We start from the raw sequence: 15,095 nt of genomic DNA on the forward strand, positions 1-15,095 counted from the left end.
GTGTAAGCGCTATAGCTGCTAGTTGTCCCACTAGACAAGTCTTCAGACGCAAAAGAGAACTTTAAAGAAGATGGGCAGGTGAGAGACTTATTAACCCAGGAGCTGCCAACGTCACTGTTGGCAAATGAGCACTGGAGTTTGGGGAAGAGGATGAAAGATGGAGGAAAGCTTCCATATGATGAAAAAAAACTAGAAACATCCTAAGAAATGTAGCAACGATAGCTGAACAGAGATGATAATTGTTAAAGGAAAACTAAAGAGACAATGGGTTGCATGTGAGTTGGAAGTTTTACTCTTAGGCAGGGAATCAGAACCAGCATAGAGCTTAGGCCCTGGAGGAAGAGGTTTGGAAAAACAAAAGTGTGTCATTTAAAGCCAAACACCTGTGGAACTGTCTCATTAAGGAAAGCACATTTCTGCGTGTTGCTGTTTGGGTAGTGATACGTGGATCTTTTGCTTTCTGGTAAGGTAAACACCGGGATGGCTAGAGGGGATCTGCTGGAAATGGGGGCCTAGCTTGGCCTCTGGCATCCAGCTGCCTCGGCCTCATAAGGCAGATACCTGCGTCAGTTAGGTGGCCAGGGCGGGGTCTTCCCAGGAATCTCCTGTGCTGTGAATATTGCATCATGCTATTTCTTTTTTTTTTTTTTTTTAATTTTTTTTTTTTAACGTTTATTTATTTTTGCATCATGCTATTTCTAAAGCACGAAAGAGGAAACAGGAGTTGAGAAAAGTCCAGTGACTTGACTAAAGCCGCAGAGAACCCTGATTGGAGCTCCCTGCCCCTCCCCCCCCGCCCCCACATAAACATATTCTTGGTTTGTAGAGTATGTGCACCTTCCATGACACTATCTAAAACCGAGTGCTTTTGATTCAGCTCTCAAGTAACGGCTCTTTTTAAAAATTAATCGCAGGGACAGCTTAGTCAGTTCAGCGTCCAACTCTTGATTCTCACTCAGGCCGTGATGTCACAGTTTGTGAGATCAAGCCCCACCCTGGGCTCTGCACTGACGGAGACCCATGCTTAAATAAGTTTGGGAAACACTGGGTCACCTAAGTGTAAACAGGTTTAGTTACCGTAGGACTTCTCAGAACTTTTAATATGCCTTCATGTGCTGTGGGCAACTAAAAGGCAAAAGTAGCAAGCGGTGTTCCCCAAAGTTTTTGACTATAAAGCACCCCCACCCCACACACATATATTTTCATCGTGCACTCAAGGAAGTGGCATTTGATGACACATTTGGGAAAACGGTGGCCTTAGTGTGCACAGAAGTTTCAGCAAGACTAACCCCCATTCTTCTGTATTTCATCCTGTTCAGAGGAGCCTGCTGCACAAATTCCTTCTGACAGGAGTTTTGTAGGTAAGACCGCAACACCTGTCACATTGAGAAAGAAAATGGTTTTCTATGCTCTGGCCATTCTATTCTTTACCAAAATAGTTATACCTGAGTGAAAACCTGACATGAATAAAAGTGAAGCCACCATGTATCTGTCAAGGGAAATTAGCCACAGTGAGTACTCAGCGCACCATGAGGAGTGATGTTGATTAGGAGGCTGTGAAAACATCTGCCAAAATCATGCATCTGACGAGCAGTTTCACGTTTCCCACTACCTTGGAAAGTTTAGACGACTTCTCTAAGCACAGACTTGTTAGCACATTGACCATTCCTTCCGAGTACCTGGTCAAAGCCCCGGCCCACCCATAAACTCTGCAAACACTGAGCCCCCTGACCCAAGAGCCAAATGAGAGGAGTCACAGGGCCAAGAGGGGCCCAGTTGACATCACAACCACAACATAGCTTCTGCCTCCAACGTCTTTGGTCGACTTCTGGTAACAGGAATGGAGTTTTTTGTTTGTGTCCCTAATTTGTCCATATGATCCTGCAGCAATGTGGGTTCTGGGACTTCTGAAACTCCTCCTGGCCAGCCCCTTACTTTCTACTTTAAATCAGTACCATTCTTCCCGTAGATCTTTGCTCCCCTTTATGTTTCACATCCTCAACTTTCAATACCAGGTTCATTTAAGTGATCCTTTCCAGACCTTCTCATATTTTGGTGTATTTTACCCACTTCCACAATTCACGGATTTCTTTTTGTTCACTGTCTTACATTTAAAATACCAATATTTAGGGGCACCCGGGTGGCTCATCCGGTTAAGTGGCTGACTTTGGCTCAGGTCATGATCTCGCCGGTTTGTGAGTGTGAGCCTCGCGTCGGGTTTTTTGCTGTTAGCCTGGAGCCTGCTTCAGATTCTGTGTCTCCCTCTCTCTCTGTCCCACCCCTGCTCACACTCTGTCTCTCTCAAAAATAAACATTTTAAAAATAAAATAATATACCATTATTTGTTAAATGTCTCTGTCTTTGGTCATCGTCTGTTATAAGCTGCTCTTCTCATCTGAGAGTCTTCTCTACTTTCCAGTTGCTTCTGATACATTTGGGAAATTTCCTAATTCTCATTTCAAGATTTTATCTGTTTAGATCAGACACCCCAATGTCTGAAGGCCTATATCCCGCAAGTGTGGCACAAGTGATATGTCTGGATTGGGGGCATCTAGGTGGTGCAGTCGGTTAAGTGTCCAACTTCGGCTCAGGTTATGATCTGAGTGGTTTGTGAGTTTAAGCCCCACGTGGGGCTCTGTGCTGACAGCTCAGAGTCTGGAGGCTGCTTTGGATTCTGTGTCTCCCTCCCTCTTTCCCCCTCCCCTGCTCATGCTCTGTCTCTATCTCTTTCTTTCTCTCTTAAAAAATGAATAAACATTTAAAAAAAATAAATAAAGATACATCTGGATTAAATTAGTTCTAAAAAAAAGCAGTGGATGGGGGATAAATAAGAACCCAACTGTGAGACAGCCTGTCTGGCAATGAAGAGCTTATTAGTTGTGACTCTAGAAAAGTAATCAATCTTTCTTTGCTTCATTCCCCCCACCTCTGCTAAAAATTGGAGAAAACACTACTATCTATCTCATTTGGTTATTATAAGCATTAATGGATTAATGTATCTAAAAGGCTTGTAATAGCACCCAGAACCTAGTATCATATAATCATTAGTATTATTATGTTCACCATTTAAAATGACAAATGCATTTTAGAATAAAGTATAGAGTTTTTAAAAAAGTCTTTCTGTCTTTTTAAGGCCCAGATTATATAAAGGATCATCTACCAAAAATTCATCAGCACACTTCCTATATAGGAGAAAAGCGCCCAGCATTAGAAAAGACTGGAGATCTCAGATATTTATGGAGGCCTGCCTCAAACAGATGCTTACCGGCAAAATATAAATATGAGTATGTTGGTGAAATTGGTTGGGGAATACCAGAGTATGATTTTATCAACCAAACAAGGCTTTGGACTGGCTTTCACATCAAGGTATTGCTCTTAAATATGCTCTTCATAGCATGTTGTTTCGGATTTGAATCCTTTCTGAGGATCCTTCCATAGAAAATGTCATGTTCTTGATTTGTCATTGAGAAATAATGGGATTTGAGTTTTTCAGAAAAATAAACGTGTGAATAAATGGACTTGCTATCATTCTCTTTTAGTTCCTTTAATACATGAGAGGAAAGGCGTGAAGAAAAGGAAGCTGTGCATAATCCAAAAGCATTTGTGTTTGGCTTTGGAATGCATTCAGATTCACACTTCTGCCGCGACATTCACACGTACTTCTCCCATCCTAGCACTGCATTATGAGTGGGTGGTATTAAAAGAAGCCTGTGCTGGACATCATCCACAAGCCTAGAGAGTCCCAGATCTTTAAAAGGCACTGTGTTGATAATGACCTTGTATCAAATAAGCCAGGGTAATTAATTAGCCAAAGGGTGCTTAGAAATCTTGTCTTATTTCCATTTGGTGTTGTGTATATAGGCACGAGCCCATACAGTCTCCTCTGAAACAAGAGAGAACCCAGGTGACTTTAGAAGAAAAATCTGAGAATTCAGACTTTTTCCCCAGGCAGGCCTTTGCATTATCTGAAGACTGAACATGTATCAGTCGTGAAATAACTGGAATTTCTCAAATGCTTAAGGCAATATGGTACAGCATTACATTGTACCGGCTAACAAAAGAAAAACCTTTTTCTGGCCCAACGTACGGCAGTGCAAGAAAGTGGTTGGGAGCTCAGTCTTTGAAGTCAGACGGACCCCGGATTCAAATCCTGACTCTGACTTAGGTTTAGCTCTGTGACCCTGAGCTAGCGAGTTCACCTTTGTGTCTCTGCTCCCTTCTCTTCCACATGGCAGTGGGTGGAGTGCCCGCGTCGTAAGATCACCTGATCCTAATGTAGTTCTGCTGCTTACTAGCTGTGAGTGGCCTTGGGCAAGTTCCTTAACCTCTGTTCTTCTAGGTCTTCGTTATGCATCTTAGTATTTACCTTACTGGGCTGTTGTAAACGTTAAGCAAGTTAATATTTTCAAAGTGCTGGGAACAGTGCCTTGCACGTATCAAGTACTCTATGTATTTAATAGTATTTTTGTTTTGTTGTGAGGATTACATAATGAGAACACAAGAATACACCATGATGCCTGGCAAGTGGTTGACAGACAAACGTCAGCTCTCAGTACTGTGGTTGTTGCATTTAATGTTACTCAGTGTCATTTAAACAGAACAAATGCTCAGGTTCTTAAACTGTGTCCTATTCGCTTAAGCAAGAAAGATGAAGACCAGACATTTGATTAAATATCAAAACTGGCCGCCAGGGAGAAGAGCAAGCAAGGTAGCTTGTTGGAATGAAGTCCATAACTTTGGTTGCCTTTTTGCCTCTCTTTCAGTGACACCTTGCTCTCGTACACGGCCCTCAATCTGTCTGCCCGTCTTGAGTGTGTAGATAGCTTCCCTTCCTTATCTTTAAATTAAGAACACATTTGTCTATTCAAATGAAGTGTATTCATGTATTCCTTGGACTTGGAAGCAAGCTGTGAATCCAAAAGAGATGTCAGCCACGAGCTAGTCTTCCAGGAAGGTATTTATTCTGTTTCTTTCATTCATACTTCACAGACGGCTTTAAATCACTGCTCTGTTTGGTTAGCACTGTCTTCTTAACCCCTGTGAGATTGAGGCTGAACCATACATTGATTTTCTCCAACTTGTGACACACTCAGAAGCTGGTCTTCTTTGGCATAAGCTGTAAGAGCGGCTGCTTATCATTGGTGCACTTTCTTGGCTCTGGCTTGTTGGTGGGAATTGTTTTCAAAGGTTTACCTGTCTTATAACAATCTTGAACATATATTAGAGGATTCGTCGGACACAGAACTTCATAATGAAAACAAGATTCACTGAGGATGACTACAGTTGGCCCTTGAACAATGAAGGGGTTAGGAGTTCTGACCACCTCCCATACTGTTGAAAATCTGTGTACACTTTTTGATTCCCCAAAACTTAACTACTAACAGCCTCCTGTTGACCTGAAGCCTTAAGGATAATATAAAATAATTGATGATGATGATGACATTTGGAATATTTATTATATACTATATTCTAAAACTAAAAAAAGAAAGTGTTATTAAGAAAATCATAAGGAAGGGAAAATATGTTTATAGAACTGTAATGTATTTATCCAAAAAAATTCCACATATAGGTGGACTTGTGCTGTTCAAACCCATGTTGTCCAAGGGTCAACTGTACATATTAGCAAATAACCATAACTTATAATAATAATTAGCAAATAACCATAATTTCTGCAACTTACCCAGCAGTTAAGGCCTAGACTTTGTCATCAAGGCTGCTAATGCTCCCCTCCACACCCAGGCATGGCTGCCTCTCGACATTCAAGGCAGATGGCTATATTCGTTTTTGAGTCTAGCCTCAGACCTAGATTCCTCATCAACCCAATGCTTCAGGCAGCTACCTCTGGTCAATACGACTTGGTGTGAATTGACATGTCAGCTGATACAAACACATACACTCCATTCATAAAAATGAGCTCCTAATTACAAACAGTATATGAGAGTCCCTGCCACTAACTCACCTTCCTCCTCACCAGGTGGTTGGTTAATTCCTTAGTTTGATGTAATTTAGGGCAACATCTCAAGGCACTTCCTGTTCTTTCTCTGGTTCCTTGTCTTCAGTGGACCCCTTCTACATCGCTCCACCATCCTTGTCCATAATAACCCCAATCAAGATGGCACTTTATTTCAGTCCATCTTCAGAGACTCCTCAGTGTCTCTCACTGCGATTGATCAGAATTTTGGTTTGAACCACAAACCTTCACCTAGTGGGTGTTTATAGCCTGAACAGCTGCTCTTCCTAATCCACTGCTCCAGGTTTAGAGAAGACTGGCAGCTAAGGAAACTCAGGCACCTCCACTAGACTCTTGGCAAAATGCCTGGGGCAGCTGCTTCCTACCTGGCAATGGTCTCTCCTATTTGGGGCACTAGGAGGATTCTCTAGATCATCTGGATTTGGGTAGAAAGATAATAACTTCCAGGCTGAGTGACACCTGAAAAATTTCTCCACACCACAGAGGTCAGTAAAAATCACAATATTGGGTTTCTCTTCTGGATCTTTTTTATGTTTAGGTATTTCCTCCTCACTTTTATATGCAATGCAATGTCATCATAATGCATGTGTATATAAACCAGCAAAGATCATTGCTTTCGCTATTATCTTAGATGGAAGAGCAGTACATTCTTCTTCTTTTTTAAAAAAAATGGATTTAGCCTCTGCCAAAATGTATGTGTCATTTCTGCAAGAATATATGAAGATCATTGATTGAAACAATTCTTTTGGTTTCAAACCCCGTGCTAAACTGAAGGGCATTTCTAACTCCTTCTTAGCTGGGCACGTCTCCTCTCTCCTGGTCTTTCTTTAACCCAAACCTCAATAGTATCAGCTGGCTTTCTGATGGCCATTTTCTTCTCCCACCCTGACCTCATAACCAAAGGATTTAAGTCATTTGGTTTTCTCACAGAAATAATGTTATACTGGACTTGACGACTAACTCTTCAAGAGTGTGATCCCAAAGACAATATTAAACCAATTAATCACAACATATATTACAACCAATATATCATGGAGCATAACAACTTGAAAGTCTATAGGAAGTAATAAAGAGAACTAGAAAAGCCCATCAATATATTTATATGTGATACAGTATAATATAATAAAAAGTATAATCTTCAAGACTTTGAGACTTCTGCCTCATTTTTAACTGCCAGAAATTCCAGTGTTATGAAATAGAAGTCTTCTCTGTGACAGTTTTAGGGATATTTGAACAGACTTTTGATGAGACATTGTGTTTCTTGCTGGCTGCAAATAGACCAATCCAAGATTGGTGGCTTCATTAGACATTTTCTCTTTGTGAATTTATTTAGAGAAAGTAAACGTGGGAAGAGCTGGAGTATTTGCTGTGTGAGGAGGCTTCTGTAATTACTTCCATTTTACAGTTGAAAACTGAGGTACTGGCAGGTGAGTTTCCTTGTCTGTGGCTGCACAGCTAGGAATTGGTAGAGCTGGGATTTCAACCCAGGCTGTGAATTCAAGGACTTACTTAGCAGGAGTACTGTATTTCACCTGAGGTGAAATGACAGAAAATGGAGTCAGAACCTTCGACTTGAAGCCAGCATGTGAAGGGCACATCTGTGTTGTCGCTGTTCTGTAAGACAGGGTCTGGCTGGCGGCAATCCCAACTGCCTTCTCTTATAGAGTGTGAATTCTTTCTTCATGGTTCTCTCAATTTTCTCCCAGCTTTCCATTCTGCTCCATATGCACCCCACAGACTTCATTTACAATATTAAAATGAATTATGAGTAGATATCACCCACCTATTTGATATAATGAGAAAGAGCTTGATATTTTTGAGTTTTTTTTTTTTAATTTTGAATTTCTATTTAATAAGCACTTTGTAGTGCTTCAAAACATATCATCAAATACAATCTTCAGCATTGTGGGAAAAAAAAGAGAAGAGAATGAGGTCCTAGTGAACCTCCCCTTCCTTTCTTGTGCTAGCCCAACCCCATGCATTCTTCCAAAGTGTCCACCTTCATGCAACAGTATCTTAGAAAATATTCAAAATCACCTGGGAAAAAGTATTGCCGGTACGGAGGTGATCACTATGTAGACCACCAATCACATCTTTCAGGATGTCTGAGGGTTTTTCACATCAAATTTCTTATTTACCTCTGGGTTTATTTAGATAAATCCGAAACAGTCTCATTAGAATTCCTAGGATCTCACACTCCTAATCTCCAGATGTTATTATCAATACAGAAGATTTTTAAAAAGATAATAAAGCTCCCTTTATTAACCAAGTTATAAAGGGAAAACAGGAAATAGCTTTTCTAAAATTAGGCACCTCTTTGGATTGCTGCTACAGATGGGCGTGTGTGTTTAGCTCTCACTTTATACTTCCTAGAGTTATTTGCATCCTAACAGTTTGTGGTTTAATATAAAAATAATTACATTAACACCTTTCATCCTTAGGTGCTGTATAAAGTCATGCATTTCCTGATACCACAGAAAGCCTTCTGTGAGGGAGCGCCACATGCTGACCATCTGTGAGGGAGGAGGAACATTGACGAGGGAGGCCAAATAACCCTCCCTTTTCTTGAAAATAATATATTAACACCATTAACCTCCTTATACATAGATGTTATATTTTCCCCAGTTTACAAAACTTGGCTTTGTATGATGCCTCAGATAAACTGAAGGAACTAGTTACCTTATAAAATCTTACTTGTAGCTGAACTTCTGGAAAATAAATTTTATGTTGAATGTCCCCTTTCTCTAACAGACCATGAAAACAATAAGGGAGGCATGTATCACTGCTTTGCATTCTGTATTGTGTTCAAAGCAGTTCCATGAGGAATAACATTTATGGGATGGAAAGCATCTGTGTTGGTAGCTAGGGACACTGCCACTCTATATCTTACTGGACACCCCAACCCTGCTGACCTGGTGCCCCAACCAGGCACAGGGCTCTCTCTCTCCTGTTGAGGTGACTTTATAGATACCACTGGTGAACCGGGAAATAAATACATCTTAATTTTCACATCTTTTGTTAAGATGTGGAAATGTGAAAAAAGAAAGAAAAAGAACTTTGTAATTTAGTGCCTAGGGGATGATCTTATTCCTTAATTAAAGAAGGCTTAAAATATCCCATGGTGGTTACTAACTTTGTAGGGCCTGACATAACATCTCTAGTATGTGTCTACTGGTAAACATATTTTTTTTTTTTAAATCACACTACCTAAAGTTAGCAATTAAGCAAAGGCCATTGGTTTTCAACAAATATCATTTGATGATGATAAAGAAATACAAAGCTAAGAAAAGACTGTATAAATGAGAATGGGTTCTAGTAAACCTGTGGTTTAAACTCGAAGGCCCGCCTCCTTTAACTATATCGTCAACGAATTGAGACTTGGGCGCCATCTAATCCCCCCAGCGCAAGTGGCTAAAATACCAGGACATCTGTTTTCTAAATCTGGCACTTATCCTGGCTTTTGAAGATCTTTGGGAGAAATTCTAGTCTAATCTAACTATTATCAATTTAGGATTATAGTTCCCCCTACCATTCAGGTACAACATTCCCAGAGTACCTCGGTGGTATTGACAAAAATGCATAGAATGCATAGCAAACAAGACTAGCAATCTGGAGTAATCTCTTCTTTTTCCAAGACTGAACCTAGGATATCAAGAAATCTTAGCTGAGCAAACTGACAACGATTCATTAACTATAGGGGATCCCTCTTATGTGGTCCCATCTCTGTCTTTGGGCACCAAGAAAATGGCACCGAAAATAAGTGCTGTTAGGAATCCACGTGAGCCCCCTTAGTTGTGGGAGAACTCACAGGAAAGTTTTCTCTGTGTTGTTGAAGTTTTAGCGTGGCTCTTGTCAGCAACAGGACTGCACAATCCGGCCACAATTCCAAATGGCTTTAAGCAACTTGAGGTCTGAGATGGGTTTTACTGAACTTTGTACTGACAACAGCAACACCACTTCTACTGCTTAGGATGGTGAAGATGATTATCTGGAAGTGATGGGGGATGGGTGCTGAGATGGCTTCACTTCTGCAGTGTCTTTGTCGAGAGACTAAGTTGCAGAAGGGAAGAAATGAAGTTTTAAGTGTGCATTAGATTGAGAATTATTCTACTCCTGGCTTATTCAATAGTCATTTGAAAACTATTTGCCATCTTTGTTTTTTTTTTGTTTGTTTTTTGTTTTTTTTTTGTACCGAAACTGAGTTATACTGTTACTGTTCATACGGCCTGAGCTGCCAAGCCTGGTGCAATTCTGTGTTGTAAAGCTAATTGGACAATTAACTTGGGAGAGGCACACTTTTTAGCCTTTGAATTAACAACAGTGCCAACACATTAGAAAACTCCAAGGGTGAGAACTGTTGCAAAACAGGCACTTGATTATATATCAGAAACCGTGCACTAAGCACAAAGAGAGACTTGGGAAACTCTCATGTAGCTTTTCTGTAGTGCAAATAGTTGAATCCGCTCAGATTTCAGACCCTGGTAGGAATCATCAACCCACTCTGGATAAAGGGCTGATAGCAGAATGGCTACTCATCACAAATCCTAACAATTTCCAACAGAACAAGTTCTAGTTTTGTTTTAAAAGAAAATCTTTGAGTACCTTGAATATAGAATGAATAAGGAGAATGTTTATAGCCCTGGAGAAGTATGGGGGGAAAAAACAGATATTTGTTTTCTGAGAATAAATGGGGCAACTAGCATTCATGATGCTTTTCAGGACAAATCTATGTTTGTGGCCTTAATGAAAAATGGAATGTAACTTACAAGCAAAAGTAGCCAGTTGAAGAACTTTTCATCTTCCACTTTTTCTCTCTTTGCATGCTATGCTGCCTATTTTTTATAATGTCTCGGTTTATCCATCTATAAAATAGGAATTGTATTAGTTTTCTTTCTTTTCTTAAAATTTTTAATAGTCTCAGGAGTGGAATTTAGTAATTCATCACTTATACATAACACTGAGTGCTCGTCCCAACAAGTGTCCTCAATGCCCATCACCCATTTAGCCCATCCCCCCCCAACACCTCCCAGCAACCCTCAGTTCATCTCTAGATTTAAGAGTCTCTTATGGTTTGCCTCCCTCTCTGTTTTTATCTTATTTTTCCTTCCCTTCCCTTATGTTCATCTGTTGAGTTTCTTCAATTCCACCTATGAGTGAAATCATATGATCTTTACCTATCTCTGACTTGTATTAGCTCTCTATTGGGCATAGATTTAGCAGCTTAAAACAGCATTCACTTATTTGTTCATAGTTCTGTAGGTCAGAAGTCCCAGAAGGCATGGCTGGGTTCTCTGCTTGGGTCTCAGGAGGCTGAAATCAAGGTATCTGCCATGGCTGTGATCTCATCTGAGGCTGGGGGTCTCTTCCAAGTTCATGTGGTTGTGGCAGATTTCAGTTCCTTGTGGCTGTAGGATTGAGGTCCCACTTCTTTGCTGGCTATTAGCCACGGGCTGTTCTCAGCATCTAGAAGCTGTCCACATTCCTTATCATGTGGCCCCCTCCATCTTTAGTTTTTATTTTTAATTTTTTTTTAATTTTTTTTTCAACGTTTATTTATTTTTGGGAAAGAGAGAGACAGAGCATGAACGGGGGAGGGGCAGAGAGAGAGGGAGACACAGAATCGGAAACAGGCTCCAGGCTCTGAGCCATCAGCCCAGAGCCCGACGCGGGGCTCGAACTCACGGACCGCGAGATCGTGACCTGGCTGAAGTCGGACGCTTAACCGACTGCGCCACCCAGGCGCCCCACCCCCCTCCATCTTTAAAACCACCACAGAGAATCTCCCTCATATCAAATCCCTCTCATGTTTCAAATCCCCTTTTCCAGGAAGAGCCCAGACCCTGTTAAGGGCTGACCTGATTAAGTGAGGCCCACTGAGGATAATCTCCCTTTCTTCAAGTCAACTGATTTAGGGTCTTAATTACAGCTGTGAAATCCCTTCACAACAGTAGTTATATTAGTACTTGGTGGAATATCTGAGAGAAGGTGTATACACCAAGGGATGAGAATAGTGGGGGTCATCTTAGAATTCTGCCTAACACAGGGATTGATGATGATGATGATGATGATGATGATGATAATAATAATCGTAATACCTTAGAGTATTGTTAAATGGACTCAATATGTGTGTACAGCTCTTCTCATAATATCTAGGATAATGTTTCAATAAAGGGGATCCAGTATCACTAATGTTTATATATACTATATTTTCTTGCCTACACGGATTTTTGAATTATATTATTATAAGCACATTAAAACCATGATGGAATATCTTCCTCATTATTTGGGCACTCCACAGAAAACAGAGATGCTGGGGCCATAGTCAATATACTCACAAAACCCAATGCTTAATCTATTTGCTGGAAGTTGATGTTTTAATTCAAATTATTTAAAGACATTGCAGTTAAAAAAAGAGATACTAGGATATAATTTATGTTGGAACTCAAGCCCATGTATAATGTAGCATAAAATGAATTACAGGTCTCTGTATTGTTCATTTTTTGCATTTTAATAAAAAAAATGCATCACAGAATCCATGCCTTAAACACTGACATTTTCCAGAAAGAATTGTTTTGTTTCTACTCATGCTCTGAATATAAAATGAATACTTCAAATGCTCCATTCATACAAAGGCCTTTATGCCCCCTTTCTCCCTTCAATAGTTTCTGTCTAGAATAGGCAACATTATGCAATTTAGTGATCCAGCTATAACAATGAGAATGCTTCTCACTGGCTGTGGGAAGAAAGACACCTAAGGGGTTAACAGTAATATTTTGCAAATTGAGGCAAGTGAAGAAAAAATACATTAGCATAAGAAAGGGTAGCCTTAGGGAATTTTCCACTCAAATGTTTGGTACTAAGAGCTCTATGTTACCAAGGAGGAAGATAGAGAAGAGAAACCCTAGTGTCTATGCATTCTTGAAATGCATTGCCATTGTATTCATTATACTGGTAAGAAAGACCACATAGTTACAGAGATGGAAAATAGTTCTTTATAGTAATAAATAAGTAAGTAAGTAAATAAATGAATGAATGAATGAATAAATAAATAAAATTGGATATATTAAGAAAAGCATGTTGACTCAAGTATAGCAAAAAAACCAAGAGGATTCCTCAGTGATCATTCCCAAAAAGATTTCTTAAGTATGTCAGGACTAGACTAGAGGTGGTTTGAGATTAAAAGTGAACGTATTAAGCAGTGATTCCAATTGTTAACTAGAATGGGCCCCAAATGTCTGCAATTAACCAACTCAAATTTAAGTTTTTAATTCATTTCAGAAATTGTATCTAATTCACAGTACCTGAATGTAGTTAGCAGGTATTTCCCTTTTATTAATGTCTTTTTTAATACAGCTTATTTAAAGATTGCTTGATAGGTAATACCGACTTTTGAGTTATGATTATTTTTGCTGGATAAAAACATTCAAATTAACTAATTTCCTTAAGATAGAGACTATACTGGGGTGCCTGGGTGGCTCAGTTGGTTAAGTGTCTGACTCTTGATTTCAGCTCAGGTCATGATCTCACAGTTTGTGAGATCAAGCCCCGAGACAGTCTTTCAGCCGACAGTGTGGAGCCTGCTTGAGATTCTCTCTCCCTCTCTCTCTACATCTCCCCCACTCATTCTCATTTTTAAATAAACATTAAAAAAAAAAAAGACTTCAGCAAATGGTGCTGGGAAAACTGGACAGTGACATGCAGAAAAATGAACCTGGACCACTTTCTTACACCATACACAAAAATAAACTCAAAATGGATGAAAGACCTCAATGTAAGACAGGAAGCCATCAAAATCCTTGAGGAGAAAGCAGGCAAAAACCTCTTTGACCTCAGCCACAGCAACTTTTTACTCAACACGTCTCTGGAGGCAAGGGAAACAAAAGCAAAAATGAACTATAGGGACCTCACCAAAATAAAAATCTTCTGCACAGCAAAGGAAACAATCAGCAAAACTAAAAGGCAACTGACAGAATGGGAGAAGATATTTGCAAAATGACATATCAGATAAAGGGTTCGTAACCAAAATCTATAGGGGATTTACTAAACTCGAGACCCAAAAAAACAAATAAGCCAGTGAAGAAATGGGCAAAAGACACGAATAGACACTTCTCCAAAGAAGACATCCAGATGGCTAACAGACACATGAAAAAATGCTCAACATCACTCATCATCAGGGAAATATAAATCAAAACCACAATGAGATACCACCTTGCACCTGTCAGAATGGCTAACATTAACAACTCAGGCAACAACAGATGTTGGCGAGGATGCAGAGAAACGATCTCTCTTGCATTGTTGGTGGGAATGCAAGCTGGTGCAGCCACTCTGGAAAACAGTATGGAGGTTCCTCAAAGAACAAAAATAGAACTACCCTACAACCCAGCAATTGCACTACTAGGCATTTATGCACGGGATACAGGTGTGCTGTTTCAAAGGGACACATGCACCCCAATGTTTATAGCAGCACTATCAACAATAGCCAAAGTATGGAAAGAGCCCAAATGTCCGTCGATGGATGAATGGATAAAGAAGATGTGGTATATATATACAATGGAGTATTACTCAGCAATCAAAAAGAATGAAATCTTGCCATTTGCAACTACGTGGATGGAACTGGAGGGTATTATGTTAAGCGAAATTAGTCAGAGAAAGACAAAAATCCTATGACTTCACTCATATAAGGACTTTAAGAGACAAAACAGATGAACACAAGGGAAGGGAAACAAAAATAATATAAAAACAGGGAAGGGGACAAAACAGAAGAGACTCATAAATATGGAGAACAAACAGAGGGTTACTGGAGGGGTTGTGGGAGGGGGGATGGGCTAAATGGGTAAGGGGCACTAAGGAATCTACTCCTGATATCATTGTTGCACTACATGTTAATTTGGATGTAAATTTTAAAAAATCAAAAGTAAAATTAGAAAAAAATAATAATAGCTAAAGTATGGAAAAAGCCCAAATATCCATCGATGGATGAATGGATAAAGAAGATGTGGTGTATATATATATATATATATATATATATATATATATATATATACACACAAACACACACACACACACACACACACACACACACACACACACACACACACTGGAGTATTACTCGGCAATCAAAAAG

General features: G+C 39.8%; 1 protein-coding gene across 2 annotated transcripts in view; it reads left to right on the forward strand.

Annotated features, from left to right (window-relative positions):
- The window catches only part of SPMIP2 (sperm microtubule inner protein 2), a 100,036-nt gene that overhangs the window by 36,613 nt on the left and 48,328 nt on the right, over positions 1-15,095 (forward strand). For both annotated transcript variants that reach the window (XM_086703976.1, XM_086703975.1), the window contains exon 2: positions 3,134-3,366. In XM_086703976.1, coding sequence (XP_086560102.1) covers positions 3,134-3,366 — 233 coding nt within the window. The remainder of the gene's footprint in view (positions 1-3,133; positions 3,367-15,095) is intronic.

This window comes from Puma concolor, chromosome B1 (assembly GCF_028749965.1).
Source record: "Puma concolor isolate L17-30 chromosome B1, mPumCon1.1.hap2, whole genome shotgun sequence".
Lineage (NCBI taxonomy): Eukaryota > Metazoa > Chordata > Mammalia > Carnivora > Felidae > Puma > Puma concolor.